This window comes from Podarcis cretensis (assembly GCF_951804945.1).
Source record: "Podarcis cretensis genome assembly, chromosome: 2".
Taxonomy (NCBI): Eukaryota; Metazoa; Chordata; class Lepidosauria; order Squamata; family Lacertidae; genus Podarcis; species Podarcis cretensis.
In genome coordinates this window covers 88,678,537-88,703,786 of record NC_137171.1, presented here as the reverse complement: position 1 = coordinate 88,703,786, position 25,250 = coordinate 88,678,537, and the positions used below count along the sequence as shown (strand labels likewise).

General features: G+C 44.7%; 1 protein-coding gene and 1 long non-coding RNA gene across 2 annotated transcripts in view; one reads left to right on the top strand and one right to left on the bottom strand.

Annotated features, from left to right (window-relative positions):
- The window catches only part of LOC307209499, a 29,064-nt gene extending 8,371 nt beyond the window's left edge, over nt 1-20,693 (bottom strand). The window contains exon 1 of the long non-coding RNA XR_013835618.1: nt 20,317-20,693. This is a non-coding gene — a long non-coding RNA (uncharacterized lncRNA). The remainder of the gene's footprint in view (nt 1-20,316) is intronic.
- Nucleotides 682-25,162, top strand: XPC (XPC complex subunit, DNA damage recognition and repair factor). Its single transcript, XM_079964505.1, has 16 exons — nt 682-1,089; nt 2,797-3,001; nt 4,196-4,338; nt 4,653-4,767; nt 6,230-6,314; nt 10,437-10,594; nt 11,741-11,858; nt 12,731-12,820; nt 14,281-15,234; nt 16,769-16,929; nt 17,524-17,605; nt 18,528-18,662; nt 19,282-19,451; nt 20,701-20,794; nt 21,621-21,710; nt 23,085-25,162. Exons 1-16 carry the CDS (start codon nt 969-971, stop codon nt 23,307-23,309), a joined length of 2,946 nt encoding a protein of 981 aa, XP_079820631.1. The 5' UTR covers nt 682-968; the 3' UTR covers nt 23,310-25,162.
- The last annotated feature ends 88 nt before the right edge of the window (nt 25,163-25,250 follow it).

Genomic DNA, 25,250 nt, shown 5'->3' with positions numbered 1-25,250 from the left:
ATTCGAACTGCCGACCTTCTGATCGGCAAGTCCTAGGCTCTGTGGTTTAACCCACAGCTCCACCTGCGTCCCGGGACTTACGGTACTTCTGTATAAAATGTATAGACTTGCCAGAGGAGTAGCTGTGTTGTGCCAGGCATAATACATATGCAGTCCTAATCCCTCTTAAGGAGAGTAAGTCCTATTGAATTCAGTAGGGCTTACTTCTGAGTAGACATGGTTAGGATTGTGCTGCTGGACTCCTTGGTGACACAAGACTCCCTGATGTATATACCGTATAGCATTGCGCTGCAAGTTGGGGGAAGTTCCCATAAAATACAAAATAGGACACACATAAAAGAAGGTTGATTTTGGCCATCTACCTTACTATGGATTTGGAGCGGGAGCACTTTGGGCCTGATTTGGGAAAGGGCCGCTAAAATTGTATCAGGTTTTATACTGGGTGCGTGTGTGCAGGGGACGAACTTCTCCATAAAGCGCTACAAGTTTCAAACCATGTTCCTTATTTCTGTGAGGTGGCGGGCTGCCCTGTGATCTCAAAGCGCCCGAGAGTCCCATTGCCAAAATCCGTATATTGCAATGCTTATCAGTTGCCCTGTCGCTTGTGAGGAGGGCCAAGCTGTTGAATCCTGAACGGCATCTTCATTTTCCCCCCCAAAGGCTGCAAGCTGCACGCCGCTCAGACCCGGCACGGAAGGGACGTCAGGAAGGAGGAGCAACGCAAGCTGCCAGCCCAGCATCGCGCGGGGCCACTTGCGAGAGAAAGGGAGAACAGCAGATGTTACAACCCTGCTCCCCGTGTTGTTTTTAAGCCGCCTTCTTCCGCAGATCGTCTTTCCCTCCCTCCCTCCCTCCTGCCCTCCCGGCTGTTTTGGCTTTTCTCCTTTGTGTCTCCATCCGCGCCTGCCGGTGGCTTCTCGCGCGCGCCTCTCCCGCTGCTCCTCCAGGCCGATTTGCCGTGGATCAGGATGGCCAAGAAGCGCAAGGGGGTCGGGCAGCTGCCGGGGCTGGGCAAGAAGCTCAAGGGAGAAGTTGCAGCCTCCGCCTCCTCCTCCGGTCCTAAAACGCAGCAGCAGCAGCAGCAAGAGGGTGAGTGGGGGGCGGAGGGATGCAGAATAACCTTAACCGACAGCCTGCTCCTTGACAGCCTTTGCAGCTCAAGCCTAACCGTGGCTACTCAGAAGTAAGTCCCATTGAAGTCGACGGGGCTTACTCCCAGGAGTTTGGATTGCAGCTTTAGAATCATAGTTAGAAGGGACCACGTGAGTCTAGTTCTAGTGCAACCCCCTGCCAGGCAGGAATCCTTTGCCCAAGGTGGGTTTCGAACCCACGACCATGAGATTAAGAGCACCGACTGAGCTTTCGTGAAGCTACCAACGGTTCACTGGGCTTGCTCTCCCTTTGCGCCTCGCCCACTCCTGGGTTATGTAAAAATTAACAGTTTTGCACATGCTCTGGCTGGAATTCCATTGTGAGTGGCCAAAGTTCGGCAGCTTGCTTATGAATCAAACTTCTCATGTTCCTGATACTACCTTATACAACTATGCCACGTGGTTACCATCTTAGTTGTCTCGTTTAAACACACACACACACACACACACACACACACACACACAGAGGTTACCCTTGTTACCTAAACATGAACATTCTCCTTAGGAACAGCAAAAGTTCCTGATGTATGATCAAGGTGGGGGGGATGTATTTTGCATGTTGCATTGCATTATTTGGCATAATGTTGCGATTTTTTATTTGCTAAGCCTGCTTGCCGATCAGAAGGTCGGCGGTTCGAATCCCTGCGACGGGGTGAGCTCCCGTTTCTCGGTCCCTGCTCCTGCCTACCTAGCAGTTCGAAAGCACGTCAAAGTGCAAGTAGATAAATAGGTACCGCTCCGGCAGGAAGGTAAACAGTGTTTCCATGTGCTGCTCTGGTTTCGGTGTTCTGTTGCGTCAGAAGTGGCTTAGTTATGCTGGCCACATGACCCGGAAGCTGTACACCAGCTCCCTCAGCCAATAAAGCGAGATGAGTGCTGCAACTCCAGAGTTGTCCGTGACTGGACCTGACGGTTAGGGGTCCCTTTACCTTTACCTAACCAAGTAGTGCATGAGCATTAGAAAGGTGGGATAGAAACTTTTATATAAAGTAAAATTATTCAGAGAAATGTTTAGCCACAGTCTTAAGATTCTGCTTCTGTAAATAAGCTTGGTGATATCCAGCACTGCCTAGCCATTTGCAGAACGGCTTTTAACCCAAGGAGGTATCTGTTAACATAAGGGAAGGGGAGGCAATTCCTCATTTATACTGTAGCCCCCTGTGACACCCCCATCTGTTCCAGAAGGTTGGAGGAACCCCACCCCCCACAGTGTGGGAAGCGACACAGAGACCTACAGCTGAAAATCACCACTCCCCTTGGTTTAGTGGACTCCTCTGCTAGATTAAAAGTCATTCTGCAAATAGATAGGCAGCTCTGGATATCTCCCCTCCTGTCTTTTCCATAGAATTGTAGAGTTAGAAGGGACCCCAAGGATCATTTAGTCCAACCCCCTGCAATGCGCAGCTGTCCCATGTTGTTGTATAACAAAGTAGAAATAGCAGCAGCAAAATAATAACAGGTTTAAACTTTGGGTTCATGGTGCATCACAGGAGTGTTGATTCAAGATCTAATGGGAAGAAGAAATTATAAAGGTTTATGGGAAAGACTATTGGAACCAGATTGGGTGTTTAATTCGGATTAAACTTGCATTCCCATCCCCCACCCTAACAGTTTTTGACCATTGTCACATTTTCTTGCCATACAGATGATTTTGAAGAGGAAAAACCCAGTCAGAAGAAAAGGTTGCCCAAAACAGGTTCTGGAAAAAAGAAGGAAAAGGAACAGGAGAGGGATATCGTTCAGTCACCTTGCAGAAATTCGAATCAGAAAGGACCAAAGCCCAAAGTGAAGGAGGAAAAGAATAAAGTGGTAGAAAGTAAAGGGTCCTGTAAAAAAAGGGTAAAATGCAGGTAACTCAATGCTTAGCGTTTTCATTGAGAGCTGATTTATTTATTTATTTCCTGAATCCGAACATCCGCTCATGTCATCCTTAGGGTAATTATACGATTGGTTTCTTTTTGGGGGCTTCCTCTTAGCCTTGTCCTCTGAACCCATAGAAAACCTGATGCTGATGCGTGGGTAAAATGTTTGGTCTTTGTTTGGGTGTGCACGTATTTATTTATATGTAAAATTAAACAACTGTAAATCACTACTGTGAATTAATCCTCTCTCAGACTTGGTATTTCACCAACAGACTTGTGGATGAGATGCTAAAGAGTAGATGCGTCTGTTCTCTTTCCTACCTTGGAAGTCGAACCGAATCCGTTCCGGAAATCCTTTCAAATTCCAAAATGTTCAGAAACCCAAGCATGGCTTCTGATTGGCTGCAGGAAACTCCTGCAGCCAATTGGAAGCTGCAGAAGCCCCGTCAGACATTTGGGTTCCAAAGAACGTTCGCAAACCGGAACAGTCACTTCTGGGTTTGTGGCGTTCGGGAGTTAAAACGTCAGATTACCAAGGCTTTCAACAACCAAGGTACAACTGTATTGTTCATATTGACGAAGACACACAGAGCTTTGGAATGCTACATTACTGTGGATGGTTTTGTATCGTTGAATCCGCTGTGTAAATTTCAGTGGGAAGGTGAACAGGTTCAGGGATCTTCCTACAAGGCGAGGTTGGCTCACCTGTGCAGCCTCCTTTGGACTCCAGCTCCCAACAAAGTAAGGCTGGTGCCAAGAGATGATGGGAGTTGTGTGGTCCTCCTGATACTGCTCACCAAGAGTTACGTAACCACTTCTGCTGTGAAAGAGGCCTTGTAAAGAGTCAAGGCTTAATCTTCTGTCTTGTACTGGGGTGGGGGTGAGGAATCTTGCCTTGTCTCCCCATTAAATTTGAGCAAATCTACACGAACCTGGAGCATGTGTGTGAGAGAGGAAGAGAAATACAGTTTTCTGGGGCCATCAGATACTCATTCTCTAGAAAGTCAGTTTCAGGTGCTCGTTTAACTATGCGGGTTGTTTTCCTTAAACTAGCTAATGTTCGGAAGAAATTCCTGGAGGTACAAGCTGTCTGACAGTGGATTTTCTTCATTGGAAGGGCTTGGACTAATAACCTTTGAGGTCCCCTTCAGCTCTGTGGTTGTTTCTTTCCTCACATCCTAGTGGTCTGCAGAGCACTCCTCTAAAGAAGGAAACAAACGCAAAAAAAGAATCTCCCGTCACAAAGAGAAAGAGAAATGAAGAAGAAGATGGTGACGATGATGATGAAGATGATGAAAGTGAGGATGAGTGGGAAGATGTAGAAGGTAATACATTTTTAAAAAATTTCTGTGTAAATCTTGGTTCCCTTGGTTATTTTGGTTTATCATTATTTGGACACGTTATTGTCATGCCAAAGTCACCTAAGTTTTTATCATAGCTGAATTTCACCCCCCCCCCCCGTCAAAATATCCTCCCAGGGGTGGGGAGACCTCAGGTTCTCCCACCCTGCATGTTGCATTAGGCTTAAGCTCCAGTGCTGAGAAGTTTCAGAAGCAGCCCTGAGTTAGAATTTAACTGCTCGTCATGTTACTGGATATTATTGGAGACACACTAATTAGACTGGGATGTTCACTTCCAGAACTTCATCAGCCTGAGATAGAGATACTCAAAGAACTTCCTGCACCGGCATTACCCAACAAAACAGTTGAGATAGAAATTGAGACACCCGAACAGGCAAAGAAAAGAGAGAGAAGGTAAGTTGAGGCCTGTGAGTTTGGTATTAGCAGGGCTTTGTGGCTGATTTGCCCTTTGGAGTTCCTGCACCACTGGAATGAAAAAAGGCTGCCTGGTTGAAGACCTTCTTCTACTGAGGGCCTTGCTTAAGACATTTCCATCTCCAGAACTTGGGTGGGTGGCAGGGCCTTTTCCACTGTGGCACCGGGACTTTAGGAGTGAATTCAGCATTGTGCGAGCCAAATGACTTCAGCACATGCAACACATCTTCCACTCCCTCTTCTCCTCTTGCTGCCCCTGACTTCATCCTCAGATCTACAGTGGTGCCTCGCAAGACGAAATTAATTCGTTCCGCAGGTTTTTTCGTCTTGCGATTTTTTCGTCTTGCGAAGCACGGACTTTGGAAAAGCTTCAAAAATCACCAAAGTCTTCAAAAACCTCAAAAAAGGCTACCACACCGCGTGCTATGAGTTGCTCCTCGAAGTGAATGCACGGTTTTAAGAAAAAGGAAACAAACTTGCAAGACAAAGGAAACAAACTTGCAAGACGTTTTCGTCTTGCGAAGCAAGCCCATAGGGAAATCCGTCTTGCGAAGCAACTCAAAAAACGAAAAACTCTTTCGTTTTGCGAGTTTTTCGTCTTACGAGGCATTTGTCTTGCGAGGTACCACTGTATTCTGATGGGTTGGGGGAAGGTCCAGAGCAGATTTTGGGGGGCAGGGGGAATTCAGGGGTTGCAGGAGATGTTATGTTGCACAAGCAGAAATTGCTCTGACCCTTAAGCTATCTTCATCAGGTGCCTTTTAGATGTGAAGTAAAAATGTTTCTGCTTGATAAGTTTTTGGTAGCTCTTGGTTGGCATTTTGTTTGTGGTTTGCGTGTGTGTGTTGGGCAGCTGGATCCACTTCTTTTTACAGTGCTTACAAGAAAACAAGAATTAAAATGTAATAGGCTGTTCTGTTATATTGGTTTGGCAGCCTAAATTGGTTAGAAAGGCAGAATATAAATACAGGAAATAAATTCACACAACCAGCAGCACACACAAACCCAGTTATGCCTGAGCAGGAAATAGCATAGCATGCGGGAGACATGAAGCTTCACCTGACAGCCCCTGCCCACTCCGTTCCCTGGCCTTCCCTTTATCAGGGTCCCACATTGCATGGAGAGTTCTACTCGCACTCAGGCAAATGCAAGTAAAATCCCCCTTTGAACCTTCCCCACTCAATAGAAGGTCAGGAACAGAGAAGGTAGGAGTGACAGGGCTAGCAGGTAGGTCCCCGTTTCTCATCCACGAGGGGAAATTTCCTGTTCAGGTAGAATCCCTCAACAGAGCTATAGTGTATGTAGCCTCATGCACACAGTAGCATATGAATGTGCTGTTTTGTTTTCAGGCTTCAGGTTCCTGCTCAGAAGCTGGAAAGTTAGGCCTTGAGAACATCACTGCATGGCACTCACTCTTTAGTTTCTTTTGGTCATCTTGCAGAGAGAAAAGGCAGGTCGAGTTTGAGACATATCTGCGGAGAATGATGAAGCGCTTCAACAAGGGAGTTCATGAAGACACACACAAGGTAATACGCCTGAATAGTGATGTGTTGGAAGAAGGCAGACACTGCAGGGCTCAAGAATTCTGCTTCCATTCTGTTACCTTGTTCTGGCACTTGGCAGAAGAGTTTATTGGAAATCCTGGAACGTTAGTGTTTCCAAATAGTAATTCAGCGTGTTGTTACAAGGACAAGAGCAATATTGACACCCCAAGTCATTCTAGGGAAGCAGGGGTGTAGTTGGTTTAAAAGGTAAAAGGACCCCTGACCATTGGGTCCAGTTGTGGCCGACTCTGGGGTTGCAGCGCTCAACTCGCTTTATTGGCCGAGGGAGCTGGCGTACAGCTTCCGGGTCATGTGGCCAGCATGACTAAGCTGCTTCTGGCAAACCAGAGCAGCGCATGGAAACGCCGTTTACCTTCCTGCCGGAGTGGTACCTATTTATCTACTTGCACTTTGACGTGCTTTCAAACTGCTAGGTTGGCAGGAGCAGGGACCGAGCAACAGGAGCTCACCCCGTCGCGGGAATTCGAACCGCTGATCTTCTGATCGGCAAGTCCTAGGCTCTGTGGTTTAGTTGGTTTAGAACACAGCAAACAGGCTTGTGCATCACAATAAACCATATTTCATGGTTTAACATGAACATACAGATGGCTTCTGCTTTGCCGCTTCCCTGCTTCCCAAGCAGGAGCAACAAATGGCAGCCCCTGGTTTAATGTTACATCTGAACCAGGAATCATGGATAGTTTTACTCCAAACAACCCACAATGTCAAGTCAAACCATGACCCCAGTTCGGATATAACACTAAACCGGGATCAGGGTTTGTTACTGTAGAGAAGCAAAGTCAGAGTGATCTCCGCAATCACCGTAAACTATTAACTATGGTTTACTACGACATATGAATACAGCTAATGTTTTTTATATATATATATATATAAATTTTCATTAAGAGTTTTTTTAAAAAATACAATAGAAAGAAAAAAAACAGCATATGCAAATAACAAACAGAAAAGAAGAACAAACATAATATTTGGCATCGTGTAATAACCAACTTTTCTTCATTTTTGGACTTCCTCACATCTCCCGCTCCTGCATTCCATATTAATAAAACTTTAGCCAGCAATTTGTCACCTTGTTTCCATTCTTATTATACACATTTTCAATAGTTTGTCCCTAACTTTGAATATTTTATCTAAATCTTAAATACCTAATTTTAACATAGTATTTATTCAAAATTTATTATTCTCATAGAATTCACTCATTCTCATAATCTTTTCAACTAACTTTATGGTGCCCTGTTGTTTTCGAATCTCTCATCCTTCTTAACATTCATATAGTTTACAGTGTCTTTGTAAATAGTCCTTAAATTTCTTCCAATCCTCCTCCACTGCTTCTTCTCCCAGGTCTTGGATTCTGCCAGTCATTTCTGCCAGCTCCATGTAGTCCATCAGTTGCATCTGCCATTCTTCCAGCGTGGGCAAATCTTGGGTTTTCCAATATTTAGCTACAAGTATCCTTGCTGCTGTTGTTGCATACATAAAAAATGTTCGATCATTCTTTAACACCCTCTGGCCAACAATGCCCAAAAGGAAGGCCTCTGGTTTCTTAGGAAAGGTATACTTAAATACCTTTTTCAACTCATTATATATCATTTCCCAGAAGACCTTAACCCTAGGGCAAGTCCACCAGAGGTGAAAGAACGTTCCTTCAGTTTCCTTACATTTCCAACACTTATTGTCTGACAGGTGATATATTTTTGCTAGCTTGACTGGGGTCATGTACCACCTGTATATCATTTTCATAATGTTTTCTTTCAAGGCATTACATGCCGTAAACTTCATACCGGTGGTCCATAACTTTTCCCAGTCAGCAAACATGATGTTATAGCCAATGTCCTGTGCCCACTTTATCATAGCTGATTTAACCGTTTCATCCTGTGTATTCCACCTCAGCAACAAGTTATACATTCTTGAAAGTACCTTAGTCTTAGGTTCTAACAGTTCAGTTTCCAGTTTCGATTTTTCCACCTGGAATCCTAACTTTTTATCCAATTTAAAAGCCTCTTTAATCTGAGCATAATGTAACCAATCTCGCACTTTATCTTTTAGTTTCTCCATACTCTGCAATCTCCAATTGTCTCCATCTCTTTCTAATATTTCCCAGTACTTCGGCCATTTGACCTCCATATTGGGTCTTTTCACAGCTTTAGCTTCCATAGGTGAAAGCCACCTTGGGGTCTTGTTTTCTAATGTCTTTATATTTTGTCCAGACATTAAACACTGCTTTCCTTACAATATGGTTCTTAAAATTCTTGTGAATCTTAACCTTGTCATACCACAAATATGCATGCCATCCAAAAGCATTATTAAATCCTTCCAAATCTAAAACATCAGTGTTTTCAAGAAGCAGCCACTCTTTCAGCCAGCAAAAAGCTGCTGATTCATAGTACAACCTTAAGTCTGGCAGGGCAAACCCCCTCTTTCTTTAGCATCAGTTAATATTTTAAACTTAATTCTGGGCTTTTTGCCCTGCCAGACAAATTTAGAGATATCTCTTTGCCACCTCCCGAAACACTCCATTTTATCCACAATCTGTAAAATCTGAAATAGAAACAGCATCCTTGGCAATACATTCATTTTTATAGCAGCAATTCGGCCCAACAAGGAAAGTTTCAGTCTTGACCAACTTTCTAAATCTCTCTTAATTTCTGACCAGCACTTTTCATAATTGTCCTTAAATAGATTCATTTTTTTTGCTGTTATGTTCACCCCTAGATATTTTACTTTTTTAACCACGTTTAACTCTGTCTCTTTCTGGAACCTTTCTGACTCTGAAGCTGTCAAGTTTTTTTCCAATACCTTAGTTTTTTGTTTGTTTAGTTTAAAACCCGCCACCCGACCAAAGTCTTGAATCAATTGTAATGCCCTTTTCGTGCTAGATTCTGGCTCCTGTAGAGTCAAAACTAGGTCATCTGCAAAATGAATACAGCTAATGTTGCTCAAAGAACCAATTTCCCCTCTACATACAATGGTTGAAATCTTGGTACAGCTGTCATCTGACTGGGCTTGAACTTGCCTATTTGTTTGTTTAAAAATGGTTCTGTGCAGATTTTTCTTCACCCAAAGTAGCATGCAAACAACAGATACATATTTAAAAACCACAACCGAAATGCAAATGAGCGCATTTGAACCATAAGCTGAACAGTTAAAAAAAAAACCTATACCAGGTGCAGTCACATAAAAAAGAAAAGAAACCACAGGCTGCTGATAAATTTAGCAAGCAGACACCAGATGAGGCAGATGGGGTTTGTAAATCTTATAAAAGGCAGAGACGGAAGAACTTTTTCTGGCCTCAGCCATGAGGTTGTTCCATGTCTGGGGCATTAGTCCAACTGGTGCCTCAGGACTCACTACCAGGTTGCAAGTGGATTGAAACAGCAGTACTACCACCAGACAAACAGGCGGAAAAGATGAAGAAATGGGTCCCTGGATGCATGTTTGGATTAAAGGTGTGTTCCGGATCTGAAAAGGACAACTGGTCACAGAAAAGTCCCACAGCCCGTTTTCTTCCCTCGAAAAGTGAAGGTAACCCTAGTAATGCTCAAATGTGGGAGCTTAACAAACAAAAACAACTTATTTAAAATATGTAAGCCCCACTAGTAACTGAAGTTCTCTAGGCCAGCTGACATTATATTCCAAATACAGTAAAAGAAATGACTAGGATGTTGCCCTCACTGGGCAAGACTTCCTCACCCAGGCAGCTGATGCTTCTGGAAGTTTCTGTCTCCTGGCAGAAGGTGCCAGAGACATTTGGGTTGGGATGGAGGGTCTGCATTCTTTATAAGTCTCTCTCTCCACTTTCACTCTTCAAATGTTCCAAACTGGCAGGCCGCTCCTGAATTTCTTGGCCATAGCAGATCTCTGAGAAAACAGCCTCTCCTCCCATGTTCAGAGTTGCTCACAGAGAGACGCTTCCTCACGCAGGCTGCTGCTGATAACCTTTCCTGGCTCCCTAGTGGCAGACTTGTGTGTATTGGGTCAGAGCTAGGCCTGTCTTTTGAGGCATGGAAACAAAACCAGGGAGCCTTATCTAGCATGACTATCCATTGCCACTTCTCTCTCCTGGGAGCTGCTTCCTTCTCCCAACAGGTCCACCTACTGTGCCTGCTAGCCAATGGCTTCCATAGAAACAGGATCTGCTCTCAGCCGGACCTCCAGGCGATCGGCCTCTCTATCATCCCCTCTCATTTTACTAAAGTGCCTGCGGGCCGCGTAGACCGCCTGTTCCTGTCAAATCTTGTGAAGTGGTAAGGGGCTTCTCTCTCTTAATCCAGGTTTGTTTTGTTTTGTTTTGTTTTGATGGTGTTGTGCTTTTACATATGATATAGAGTGGGAAGGGTCCCTGAAGGACATCCAGCCCAACCCCTTGTGCTCATGTCGGCTGCAGTCCTGACACATGGTTGTCCGCCTCTGCGTAAATCACCCAAGTCACCCAAGCCTCTTACCATTAGTAGTAGTAGTAGTAGTAATAATGATGATGATGATGATGATTTATTTATACCCCACCCATCTGGCTGGGTTTCCCCAGGCACTCTGGGCAGCTCCCAACAGAATATTAAAACACAATAAAACATCAAACATTAAAAATTTCCCTAAACAGGGCTGCCTTCAGATGTCTCTAAAAGTCAGAAAGTAGTTTATTTCCTTGTCATCTGATGGGAGGGCGTTCCACAGGACAGGCACCACTACCGAGAAGGCCCTCTGCCTGGTTCCCTGTAACCCCACTTCTTGCAGCGAGGGAAGCGCCAGAAGGCCATCGGCGCTGGATCTCAGTGTCCAGGCTGAACGATGGGGGTAGAGACGCTCCTTCAGGTATACAGGACCGAGGCCGTTTAGGGCTTTAAAGGTCAGCACCAACACTTTGAATCATACTCAGAAACATACTGGGAGCCAATGTAGGTCTTTGAGGACCAGTGTTATATGGTCTTGGCAGCCACTCCCAGTCACCAGTCTAGCTGCTGCATTATAGATTAATTGTAGTTTCCAGGTCACCTTCAAAGGTAACCCCACGTAGAGCCCATTGCAGTAGTCCAAGGGGGAGATAACCAGAGCATGCACCACTCTGGCGAGACAGTCCGCAGGCAGATAGGGTCTCAGCCAGTGTACCAGATAGAGCTGGTAGACAGCTGCCCTGGACACAGACCTGCTCCTCCATGGACAGCTGTGAGTCCAAAATGACCCCCAGGCTGTGCACCTGGTCCTTCAGGGGAACAGTTACCCCGTTCAGGACCAGGGAGTCCCTGCAATGTCCATCTATTGGTCCTGATCCTGCCTTCTGCTTCACTTTCCGGGTGTGACAGCCCTTCAGAGACTTGAAGGTTGTTTGTGGGGGTGAGCTATTAAGGCGTTATTAGCCAGGCAAGTAGAAAAAATATATTGTTTCCTTCTTCAAGGTTTGTTGCGACATTCACTGTCAATGGGGAGCTCTCTGATAACGAAGAAAGTTGGCAGTCCACCCTAGAGAGGCGTTTTGCTGTGTATGCTGCACGAGATGAGGAGGAATTGGTTCATGTAAGTGACAAGGCGTTTTGGGGCACGTCAGACTGCTCTCTTAGTAACTGTGCTGGGGGAAGCGTGAAGCCAATCAGTGGCCCCTTGGAAAAGGGATGCAGCTTTGTAGTAGCTTTCTTGCATGCAGATGCTCCAAAGTTCAGTCTCCAGGTAGGGTTGGGAGAGGAATTTGTGAATGCATATATCCCCGGCCCCATGAAGTAGATGGGAGTCCCTCCCCTTAGTGGAATGGGTACCTCCATGTTTGATGAGCTTCCATCACCCTCAAGATACACTCTTATCTATTCACCCAGGCTTGTGATGGATCTGGTTAGCTGTGCAGATCTGTGGATTTTTACGTTTTAACGCTAACTAATTATGTAAATTTCACGATGCTTTGATATTACAGGATGATTTACTGCATTTTTTTCCAGTGTTGTAATTTATATGGGCATTGCTAAATTTTGCTGTTGGGGTTTTGGAAACTGCTTTGTGATCGATACACAAATACTCGAGTAAAAACAAGAAATGTGCAACCTGTTACTTCCTCCGTCATTCATTGGCATGCATGGAGAGCCCTCTGCTTTCCTAGTTAGCTTACCACTCAGGGTACATTGGTAGAGAAGCTACGTCGACCCCCAACGGGCATAGGGGGCTTTGGCAACCCTCACAGTACATGGAGAGGAGGTCAAAGTCTCCAGTATGCCAATCTGCTGTGGGGAAAGGCTGTTCTGGATCACTTTCAGACTAGAAGTTTGTTACAAAGTCCTGTGGGTTAAAATCCTTTGGTTAAAAACAAAGTGGGGTGGAGGGTTGGTGGGAGGGGAAACCTCCATTCACATAAATCCAAATCCAAACTAACAAACAATAATATTTTTCATTTTTTCAAATAGATATTTTTACTCATTCTGCGAGCGTTGCAGCTACTTTGCCGCCTTGTGTTGTCTCTGCAGCCCATTCCTCTGAAAGTGTCGGCGGAAAAGGTTGGTGTGTCTCCTGGAGGGCTCTCAGTGAGACAAACATGCATAGGATGACTCTGTAAAGCAGCAGTTCTCAAATAAATGGGTTAACCCAGGCTTCCTCAACCTCGGCCCTCCAGATGTTTTGAGACTACAATTCCCATCATCCATGACCACTGGTCCTGCTAGCTAGGGATCATGGGAGTTGTAGGCCAAAAACATCTGGAGGGCCAAGGTTGAGAAAGCCTGGGTTAACCCAAGCATTCCAGGGAGCTGAAATACTTGCACAATATGACTTTTTCCTATGTTAATCAGCGTAACCGTTTAATGGACAAGTGGTGCAAACATCAGAGTGTTCACTATTAAGATCACTTGTTTATCTCCCTCACAGCACATTGGAAGTACAGTGGTACCTTGGTTCTCAAACGCCTTGGCACTCAAACAACTTGGAGCCCAAACACTGCAAACCCAGAAGTAAGTGTTCCGGTTTGCGAACTCTTTTCGGAAGCCAAACATGCTCCATTTTGAGTGCCACATTTCCGTTTTGAGTGTTACGCTGAGGTCTGTCTGTTTTTGCTATTTATTTTGCGTTTTTGTTTTTGCGACTCTTTTTGTTTTGTTTTTGTGACTATGTGGAACCCAGTTCAGCTACTGTTTGGTTGATTCTGTGACTGCAGTACATTGTTTATTGATTTCATTTTATGAATCAATGGTCTCGTTAGATAGTAAAATTCATGTTAAATTGCTGTTTTAGGGGTTGTTTTTAAAAGTCTGGAATGGATTAATCCATTTTGCATTACTTTCAATGTTCAAGCGCGCCTTGGTTTTGGAACGCTTTGGTTCTGGAAAGGACTTCCGGAACGGATTAAGTCTGAGAAGCAAGGTACCACTGTAGTACAAAAACACATTCTGGAAATGCAGGTCTCATTTATGTGTTTGCTCTGTGTATGTATCTCAAACAGAATAGAGATCATGATGTTACGAGCTTGCCCACAAGAGAGCCAGTGTGGTGTAGTGGTTAGAGTGTCTGACTAGGACTTAGGGAGACTTGGGTTCGAATCCCCACTCAGCCATGAAGCTCAACCAGTCCTCAGTTTAACCTACCTCAGACGGTTGTTCTGTGGATAAAAGGTGGGAGAAGGCCCAGGCATGCTACCTTGAGTTCATTGCAGGAAAGGTAGGAAATGAGCATAGTGAATAAGTAAGAGGCCTGTTGAACAGAGGAGGTGCCTTTGTATACACATATATTTGCTCAGAACTGTCTCCAGTAGGGTACATGGCAAAATCTACAGCTTAGTATCTCCATAGTAGATTATGTAGGGCTGTGGGCTCAGGTTCTACAGGTCTGCTAATTCAGAGCAAAGCAGCTCTCTTTTACCAACTAATATACTGAGACCAAAACTATTGGATCACTGCAGAGTGTTTGTCTCATCTGCCTTGTCTTTTGATGTCCCATAGTCTTCTTCTTTCATTTTCCCCCCTAGGGAAAGACCAGCTCCTCCAAGAAGCGCTCTCTCAGTGCAGTTTCCGAGGAATCAGGTGGCTCTGCCAAAAAGCCTAAACGTGCCTCGAAAAAATGTGCAGGGCCTAGTAAGGTCAAGCCAGAGGCAGGCCAAGAGAAGGTCCTGTCAAGGAGCCAGGAAGCTGACAGGAAATCATCCCCAACAGGAGCCAAAAGGACAGTAAATAAACCTACTCCACCTAGGAGTGCTCAGGAAGAAAAGGAACCTGGTGTGAGCAACCTGAGGGAAAAGGGAGGGATGGGGAGGACCAAAAACGACCGCCTACGAAAAGTGGCCTCAAAAGTATCATATAAAGAGGAGAGTGGAAGCGATGACAGCAGGGATTCTGAATTCCATGCTTCAGAGGAAGACGAGGATGAAAGTAGCATCTCTGATGAGGACTTCGAAACTCCCAAGAGGAAACAGAGGTCGTTACTAGGGACCCCGAAAGCAAAAGCAGCTCTTAACAACAGGCGGAAGTCTGGGCCTGCGGTGCTGAATGTACCCAAGAACTCTCGGACGGTTGAGAGTTCGCTGGGGGAAGCGGCTACCCCAGGCTCTTCAAACCCCTCAAAGAAAAGGAACAAAATAATTTCTAGCGATGAGGATGAAGGAGGCGATGTGAGACCAGGTAAACAGAGAGGCACTGACCAGTGGCTGGAGGTTTTTCTCGAACGGGAGGACAAGTGGGTCAGTGTGGACTGTGTCCATGGCACCGTTGGGCAGCCTCTGCTGTGCTTCAGACACGCCACCAAGCCCGTGTGCTACATCATCGGCATTGATAACGACGGGTGTGTCAAGGACGTGACACAAAGATACGACCCGGCGTGGATGACGTCAACAAGGAAGTGCCGCGTGGATGCCGAGTGGTGGGAGGACACCTTGGAACCGTACAGAAGCCCTTTTGTGGAGCGAGAGAAAAAGGAAGAAAGGGAGGTAAGAGAAGGGAACTGGTGGGTTTCCTCCTCCATGAACAAAGCTATGTCCTGGTTGACTAAGAGGTCCTCCCCGCTCTCTTGCTACTTTTGATACCTGGTCTGTGTAAACATGGTGGGTGTAGAAATACAGGGGAAGATGAGTCTATGAGTCAAGTGCCTTTGGGTTTCATTAAATGGCACAAGCTTGGCTTTGGGGAGGAGGGAGAAGGAAACGGAGGATACAGGTGTGGCAGGGTTATCAAGCTAGTACCAACTTAATTCAGCAATGTGAGGGTGCGGACAGGATTTTAGGCCTAGGATGGTCATAGCAATCCAGAGCCATGGCAGGGTATGTGATGATTTCAGCTGTCTTAATGAGCAGACAGTCGTATAGGGTGAGATTCCTCTAACAATGCCCCTTCTGCTTGTGCTTGCAGCAGGGCTTCTGGAATTCTCTGCTTGCTTGAAGAGCACCTGAGAGCTGGCTCTCGCAAACAAAGGATATCAGAAGAGCACTGCTGGGTCAGACCAAAGCCTCTTCGAGTCCAGCGTTATTTATAATTCCATCAATTTCTTTCCATTTATGAACTGTTTCCTATAAGACATCACAAAGCGATTTAACAATGAAAGCACTTTAAATCGTTTTATGTATACAGTCATACCTCATGTTGCGTCTGCTTTAGGTTACGTGTTTTCGTGTTACTTCTGGGTTTCGCCACTCGCGCATGCACAGAAGTGCTAAATCGCGCCGCATGTGTGCACAGACACAGCATTTCGGCTTGCGTCAGTTCTGTGTTATGGACTGGCCTCCGGAATGGATCCCGTCCATAACACGAGGTTCCACTGTAACAGGGTTTCCCAAACTTAGGTCTCGAGCAGTTGGTTTTGTGTTTTTTTGGACTACAATTCCCATTATCCCTGATCACTGGTCCTGCTAGCTAGGGATGATGGGAGTTATAGTCTTTAAAAAGCACCTGGAGACCCAAGTTTGGGTAACCCTGGTGTATAAGGACAGTTTCAAGTCCAATATGGATAACAACATTCTGTTCACCCAGTGATGAACCAGATGATGCCTTTGGAAAGCCTATAGGTGCCACAGCCCTTTCCGGCTCATGTTCCCCAGCAACTGATACTGTCTCTGATACTGGAGGTGTACACAGCTGTCATGCCTAGTAGCCACTGAGTCAGCTTGTCCTCCATGAATTTGTTTTTTAAACCTGTACAAGTTGGTGGCCACTGTGACAACTATCTCATGGATCTTCTGCTTATCCCTAGTGGGTCTGTTGCATATTCATTCATCAGCCGATGACTCCCAGCTGAGTGTGTGAACGGACTCTATTAAAAAAAGTATTCCATCTGGAGGACGTGGTTCGGTTGATACAGAAGTTCCGTCGATGTTGTTAGAGCAGGGATGAGTCCCTTATGACTCCTGGGTGAAGTAATCTTGTGAAAGTTGACCCTGATACTGTCTTTATGTTTGTCCTCCAAATAATTGAAGAATCTGCTTGTGCAGTGTAAACTCTAAAGTCAACCACTTACGTCATGTCTCCCAGTTTCTAGTTAAACTCCAAGACCAGCCCCTGCCGACAGCCATTGGCGAATACAAGAACCACCCGCTTTATGCCTTGAAGAGGCATCTCCTTAAATATGAAGCCATCTACCCGGAGACAGCTGCTATACTAGGGTATTGCCGTGGGGAGGCTGTCTATTCCAGGTGAGAGTCATCTGCCAGGTGTGTATGGTGTGAAATGTGTCTTCATGTGGCTACATTGCTCTGTGGTCAGATATCAGATTTCTCATTGCCAGTACTTTTGTTCACCTTTCTTTTTTAAAAACAAAACAAACCAGGGTCCACAGACAGACAAAGGGGTTAAGGTTAGGGTTAGACCTAGCAGAAGTTGACTGGCTTGGCAGCTGCTGGCCAAGATTTGTTTCTGAGTGCTGAATTCAGGTTCCTGAGTGTCCCGTTTATTTTCTTTCTTTTTAAAGGAAAAGGCACATTATTTCACCCTTGTGACTTGATAGAGTTGCACATATATAGGCAATTCCTGGTGAACTCCAGGGGTGGGGAAATCTGTTGGTTGGAAGTTGGGGCTTTTCATAACCCACATAGCTTGTTTTCCCTCCCATGACTCACAGAAATCAAATTATGCAAAACTGTTTGATCTGTGCAAATGTACTCAGTTTTAGTGGTTGCAGAATTTGGGTTGTATTGGCAGAGAAGCACCCAATATACTTAAAAAGAAAAATGTATGTGTGTGCTCACATTGAGAATATTTGAGGGTACAGTTCATTTGGACTTTTTCAGAGACTGTATCCATACGCTGCACTCCAAAGACACCTGGCTGAAGCAAGCTCGAGTGGTCAGGATTGGCGAGGTGCCTTATAAGGTAAGATGACAGCAGGTCCACTCTGAGGCTGCAGTTGGGCACCTATAGTTCAGTAGCAGAATGAGAGATGCATGCACAAGCCCTTATGAGCTGAAGAACAGAACAGGCCTGCTGGATCAAACCAAAGGATGGAGAACCTGCCACCCTCCAAAGATGGTTGGACTACAATTCCCATTAGCCCCAATTAGCATGGCCTGTGGCCAGGGATGATGGAAGTTGTAGTCTAAACCTAAGATTCCCCATCCCTGGCCTATTAACCAGTCACAGTTGTCAGCCCATGGGAAGCCCACATGCAAGACCTGGGAACCAATGGCTCTCTCTTACTTTGGTTCCCCAGGAACTTGTTTTCAGAGCTGTGCTGTCTCCAATCCTGGAGTTACCGTATAACCATCGTAATTATTAGCCCCATCTCATTTGTATCCAATTAAAGCTAAGGATAGGGGATTTTTTATTTTTTTTTAACTCGGAGTTGACACATTGAAATGAATGGACCTGCATTGGTTATGGTCATTAATTTTAATGGGTCTAACTCTGAGTAAAAGCTAATGGCAAACAACCCAAAGTAACCAGGTTGGGAAAGACTTGTATTTGGGAGACCCTGGAGAGATGAATTCCGGATTGCCATTGCTATGAATCAATAGAGTGCAGCCGTTCTGCAGCATTGCAGTTTGGTGGTGGCCTGGGATGTTGCTGCAAGGAAACAGCAAGAGAGCATTCACGAGCGGCTTGTGTATCTTCTTTTCATGCTTCTGTGTGACATCAGAAGTGACAGCGGGTGCTTCTCCCTTCTAGTGAGATGAGTGAGCTTCAGGGGCTCTCACAAATCTCACTTTGAGGGGGGACGGTTGGGTCGACACTGTGAACTTTACAGGCAAGAAGTGGGAACGGATGAGAATACTGGACTCGTGTTGTGTTTGCACAGATGGTTATAGGCTACTCCAACCAAGCAAGGAAAGCACGAATGGCGGAACCGGCAAACAGAGACAAAAAGGACTTGCCACTGTTTGGCCTCTGGCAGACAGAGGAATACCAGCCCCCTGTTGCCGTGGATGGAAGGGTAAGCTGGAGGAGAGATCACGGAATCACCCTGGGAGTGGCTCGGGTGGTGATTGCACAAGATGAGGCCTTTTCAGAGGTGGCCCGAGACCCTGGAGCTTCCTCCCTGGGAAAATTTGATTCCCCCCTCATTGCTGATCTTATTTAGTCATCCAGATCTTTGGGAATTAAGTTCCTGGTGACCTAACCGTTGTAGATATTAGATTGAAGTTTTTCTGTTTTTAGATTTTTAATGGTGCTGTGAAATAGTTTGTGATGATGGTTTTCTCTGTATTGCGCACTGTTCTGGGCTTCTGGTTTGGGGCGGGGGGAAAGTTGCACAAAATGAAATGAATTTCCCATTAATGAAAATGAAGAATAAAGGTAAATTGAGTGGGTACTTTGGTAAAGCTAAATCTTTCTCTCCTGGGTTGTATAATTTAACTGAAAGTTTTGCGTTACGGCTCGCGTTCTTGTAAAACATACTCAACCTTGTGATGTATTTACTGTTTCTCATTTTAATTGGTACCAGTCCTGTGCTTGGAACTTTAGCAAGAACCAATTTCTGCATAAAAGTATTAGCATAATTGTGATTTTTCTTCCTCCCTCCCCCCTTTTCTTTGTCCCTGTTTTGTTTTCAGGTTCCCCGGAACGAATTTGGGAACGTGTATCTCTTCCAACCCAGCATGTTGCCCATAGGCTGTGTGCAGCTAAAGCTTCCCAACCTCCATAGAGTGGCGCGTAAATTGGATATTGACTGTGTCCCAGCTGTTACTGGATTTGATTTTCATGGTGGCTACTCACACGCAGTGTATGTCCCACTACTATTCACTTTAATTGGGCTTGGGGTGGCCTTCATCACTTGTTCTTGACATCTGGTTTGCCAGCGGAGAATATGCCCTGGATCTGTTCATCCTACACGGCTTACCTGCAGTAATTGTAGTGTTGGCTCAAATGTAGCCGTCACCTTGCTATGCCCTTAGCAGAAGGGGAGCTGAGCACCTGTTTCTCTTTGTGCTGCCTTCCTTTGTGTTTGCATCTTTTGTCTTTGAACCCATGCCATGCAGACAATGGGAACTGGCTTAAGTTTAATCAGTGGTTCCTAAACTTTTTTGGGCCACTGTCCCCTTGGCTCCATAAACTCATCCCCTGGCTCCCCTGCCCTATGAAAAGCTTTATTCAGAATAGCAGTTTCCACAACCCGCTAAGGAAGGCAATAGCACATTTATTCAAAATCCAGTTTAATCTGTTTTGTTCAACAAAACTGACGAACTTGATCCAGTGATGACCAGCTTTTCAAAGTCTGGCAGGACACCTCCCATGCTTCCCTGCTTGGGAACCGCTGAGCAAAATGATTAAATACTTTTCCATAGAGGAAACTAGTGAAGTTTATTTATTTGAAGTTCCATAGTTCGGTGGTGGTCCTGCCAACCTAGCAGTTCGAAAGCATGTCAAAGTGCAAGTAGATAAATAGGTACCACTCCGGCGGGAAGGTAAACGGCGTTTCCATGCGCTGCTCTGGTTCGCCAGAAGCGGCTTATTCATGCTGGCCACATGACCTGGAGAAACTGTCTGTGGACAAATGCCGGCTCCCTCGGCCAGTAAAGCGAGATGAGCGCTACAACCCCAGAGTCCTTCACAACTGGACTTAACTGTCAGGGGTCCTTTACTTTTACCTTTAGCTTGGTGGTGGAGTTTTTGATTTGCATGCAGGAGGTCCCAGGATCAGTTTCTGGCATGTCCCAGTAGAGCTGGGAGAAAAACCCTTGTATGAGACCCTGGAGAGCTGCTGCCAGTTTCTGAGCTAATGGTCTGACTCAGCACACGGCACCTTCCTCTGTTCCTATTTCTTATCATTCTTGCGTCTCACCTTTCAGCCCCTCACAGGATCCCAGGTATTTTCTAACCATTTTCCCCTGTCACTTTGAAAGTGCTGATATAATGGAGCTCATCAACATTCAAGACAGCATCCAATTGGCTATTTGTCTTCCTAGGATCATTTAAAGCTTCCCCAACTCAGTGCACAAATGACAAGTTCTTGTCATCTTTTTCTTCGCCAGCACCGAAGGTTATGTGATCTGCGAAGAGTACAAAGAAGTGCTTGTTGCAGCGTGGGAGAATGAAGAAGCCGAGAGAGAGAAGAAGGAAAAGGAGGTGAGAATCATTCAGAGTTGGAGCAGCAGGAACTGACACTGCCAGAAATTGGCAGCGTTACAGATCTAATTAAATAGAGAGCTGTTGATAGTTTCCACAGTGTCTTATAGCTCCTCCTATCCCAATAGGTGATAGCCATAAACTACAAATGTTTAAGGATCTATTGCACAAATGGAGTTCTTATTGAACTTCTCCATTAATGTCATTGTTAGGGAGTGCTCGGCATATGCAGTCATTCCTTCAATTTCTGATAATCAGGTGTGGCTGCCAGGGCTTATTTATGTTGCCAAAACGAATTCTTCCATGGACAAGAGGTGGGTCATCAGTGGGCTTGCAGAAATCCCAAAATTTGCTGCATTTCTTTAAAAAAAACCCTAAAGGGTAGGAACCCCCAAAACAACTAAAGGAGGACTGAGCATGGCCAGTGACTATGAAATGCTCACTTGCATTTTAGCGCCTGCTTAATCTGATACTTAGTCTTAGTTTACATTTGATGTTCTCATTTTCATATGATTGCATTGGTGTCGATGCTTATTTCTCTCTCTCTTGCTGATCAGCTGAATTATTTTGAGTTGATTGTATGCTGCTTGTATTTTAATAGTTGTTTTTTTACATTGCATTGTATGTTGCCTTAAGGCGACTGATAAATATAACCAGTGAATATCACAGATTTTATAAATGCCTTTGATATTCTATTTCTTCCCTGTGAGCAGATGGAGTTCTGTCAATTACATGCCATTCTTTTGTAGAATGTAAGGCCAGCTATAATTGGATTGGTGTGTGTGTCCACCCTTTGATTTCTGATTGAGTGAATTTTAAAAAACAGAAGCGGGAGAAGAGAGTCCTGGGGAACTGGAAATTGCTGACAAAAGGGCTTCTGATCAAAGAGAGACTGAAGAGACGCTACTCTACCAAGGTAATAAAAGGCCTTTAGTCTCTATTTTTACTGCTATAAGGGTGTTCCTGCTGACATTATTCAGACTAACAGTAACTTTGGGGAGTTTAAATTCAAGGTATACATACATAGACTGAGGTGTGTGTGCAGTCCTGTAGGTAAAAAAAGGTAAAGGACCCCTGGACGGTTAAGACCAGTCAAAGGCGGCTATGGGGTGCGGCACTCATCTTGCTTTTCAGGCTGAGGGAACTGGCATTTGTCCACAGATAGCTTTCTGGGTCTTATGACCAGCATGACTAAACCACTTCTGGTGCAATGGGACACCGCAACAGAAGCCAGAGCACACGGAAACACAATATTGCCACAGCGATATCTATTTATCTGCTTGCACTGGTGTGCTTTCGAACTGCTATGTTGGTAGGAGCAGGGACAGAGCAATGGGAGCTCACTCCATTGTGGGGATTCGAACTGCTGACTTCAGATCGGCAGACCCAAGAGGTTCAGTGGTTTAGACCACAGCGCCACCAGCAGTCCTGTACACATTTATTTAGGAGCAAGTCCTACATAAGTGTGGCTGGCTTATTTCTGAGAAGTGAGTAGGATTGCAGTTTGTTTCAGGCCATTTGGATGACGGGGCTCAGCAGTGGCTTAGATCAAGATGCTGAAGGCCGCTTGACCAAAATAGCCACGGACTGTGTGAAGTTTTAAGAAGGAAGCAGGTGACAGTAAGTTAGTTCTGCAACAGAAATGGGGAGATATGAACTGAGCTCCCCCCGCCCCTTTCTTCACACATGCTCCCACCTTCTGGGATGTTACAGGTAAGAATAAATTGCCATAAAGAGTGGTGGGAATTGTGAAACCAATGCAATTAAGGCTTTGGGGTTTTTAAATCAGCCATGCTTAGCTGGCAACCAATACACATTTTACTGTTTTAATAGTGGGTTAGGGGTGTGTTTAATTGCTCTAACGATGCTGAAATGCACAGTGGCTCCTTTGACTTAGTTGTTGTGGAAAAGGGCATAGCCTTCCACAGAAGGAAGCAGGTTCATATGGGACAAGTGGTAACGAGAGCACATTCTTTTCACCTCCAGGGTTTTTTGCCTGAAGTCATCATGCCAGTGGCAAAATCCTGAAAAGTATTGCCTTGTACTTCAGTGATTCCACTTTCTTTGTCAATGCAATTGTCCAAGATCATCATCTAAACATTGGAATTTGGTCTAGATGTTTTTGCACAGCCAGCTGAAACTCCTTTGCAAATGAGGTTCTCTTCACAGCAGAAGTTAACATCCCACCATTTGTTGGCTTTTACTTGTTTGTAAACCATATTGGTGTTCCTTCTCAAAATGAATGGCAGTACGTATATTCTTTTACTAGTAACAATTGCTTCTCTTCCAGAATGAGGCAGCAGGAGCAATGGTGACTCCAGGAGGCGGGTTCTCCTCTGATGAGGATGAAGGAGGCGGAGAAGCAAGCTCAGAGACACCAGCTGGGGATGTGGACGTTTCTTGGCCCCAAAATCGGCAACTGGAACAAGAGAGGGAGGGAGGGGAAAGGACCAGAAAGAGCAAGAGGGAAAAGAAAGGAGAAGCAAAATACTTGTTCCCATTTGAGAAGCTGTAACTGGAAGCAGCCACGGTGGCAAAGAAAAGAAGAGTCTTTTTTTTTATGAGACCAACTTGTAAATAGCTTCAGGTTTAGGAAATAATATATTTTTTTATTTGCTGCAAGATGGAGATTTGGGTTTTGACCCAATATGTTCAGAGAGCAATTGTTTGATTGTGTGTGAAAATACTTCTGGTGAAAATAAATCAGGGAGTTCATAGGAACCTTTATAAGTCTTGGCCATAGAATACACATTTTACTCAATTTGCAGTTGCAAATGTGGATTGTGCCAAGTTGGCTAAAAGAGCTTAGCATTAGATATGTTTTTATTACCCTCTCTTCAGAGGAGTGAGCCTTGCTCCTTTGTATTTGTGGAGTTACAAGGAACAGGCTGGTTTAGACCAGTTGTGGGGGATTCTGTCACCCTCCAGAAGTAGCTGGGACTACAAATCCCATCATCCTTGGCCCCTGGCCTTGCTGGCTGGAGTTGCAGTCTAACAGGTTCCCCACCTCTATCTTAGGGGCTATCAGACGCTTTGCGAATGCTGTTTCCCCTTGAACATTTTTGTAATTCCTTGGTTTCCCCATCGTTAGCAGTGTCCCTTTCACTGTCCTCATCCCTTCTGTTTGTCTGAAAGACGATTTACATGGTAGCTATAAAGGTCCCAAGTATGTCATCAATGGCTTGAAGGTGGTGGTGATGTCCTTTGCTTGTGAAGAGTTTAAAGCTTTTTGGCTTCAGGAAAAGGTGCAGGTCATCCACATTTTGGGCACAGTCCCCCGTGAAATTTGCCAGGACAAGCAACACAGAAGCAAGTGGAGAGTGTGTCAGAAAAAACATTGCTTGTGCTCTTGCACCTTTCCCCCCTTATTTCTAGAGAGCTTGTGCAAGAGACACGAATGTGAACCTTTTTGCTAGTTAAAAAAGTACTGTAGGAGCTTTGGGTAGAGGGACTTCTCAAGAATCATTTAGTTTTTTATTTGTCTCTTTTCCTTCTGCATCCTCATAAATAAGCCTCATTATAAGCCATGTCTGTTTTGAGCACTGAACTAAAGTTACGATGGCTCCAGTCTGAAATGGTCTGAGTGAGCACATTCTAAACAGAACTGACATATAAGAATGTATGCTTGCATTCTGCTGTTACTTAATGGATCACTGTACAATGACTTGTTTGCCTCTTCTATAGAGTGCTTTCACTTATACACACTTTTTGCTACAAAAGAAATGTTAATGATACCACTTGACACAGCTTTAAAAATTACACATTTTTACTGACCTGAAAATTTTTGCAGGTTTTTTTAAAAACTCCCTTGGACTAGTATTTAGCACTTTAAAAATATTCAGGAAAAAATATTTTTGTACTGAATCCTTAGTTTAAAATAAAAGCTTTAATATTATTTTATGCAAGAGTCTTCTTTCTTTCCAGAGATGGCCATTGGTGGGTGCCGCATGCTACAAACACCTGCTTCATATTTCTCTGCAGCGCACTGTAGGCTGGATTTCTGTACCCCAGAAGCTGCTAAGTGATGATTCTCTAGATGTTATTGGGAATAAAACACCAACATCCTTGAGAGTTGACTGTGCTGGCAGGGCCTGATGGAACCTTAAGTCCAGCAATAGCTGGAGGAAACCATTTTGACTACTTGAACCATACTGGCAACATGATCTAAATATTGAATTCAAGGCAGAAGGGAAGGATAAATATTGACAAGATTGGGTACATTATGTAAGTTCCAGTTGTTGCCAAGGGAAGAGTAGGAACCATTTGAAAAGATGCTTCGTTTGTGTGAACTTCCAGTGGAAAAATGCACTACATACATTAGCAGGTTCATTAAAGGATAAATAAATTTCATTTGCCTAGATTATGAAAGAGTTGCACTGTGACTATTAATTCACGGGAGACTCAATTTTTCAGAAAAGTGACACATCAACTGAGCCAGTTTTGTGGCTGTCCATGG

What these genes read in the sequence shown, in the direction of transcription:
- XPC (XM_079964505.1), top strand. Translation starts at nt 969, where the DNA reads ATGGCCAAGAAGCGCAAGGGGGTCGGGCAGCTGCCGGGGCTGGGCAAG. An exon ending in AAAAAAAGGGTAAAATGCAG is followed by an intron (nt 3,002 to 4,195) that starts GTAACTCAATGC and finishes CTCACATCCTAG; the next exon opens with TGGTCTGCAGAGCACTCCTC. An exon ending in GAGAGAAGAAGGAAAAGGAG is followed by an intron (nt 20,795 to 21,620) that starts GTGAGAATCATT and finishes TTTAAAAAACAG; the next exon opens with AAGCGGGAGAAGAGAGTCCT.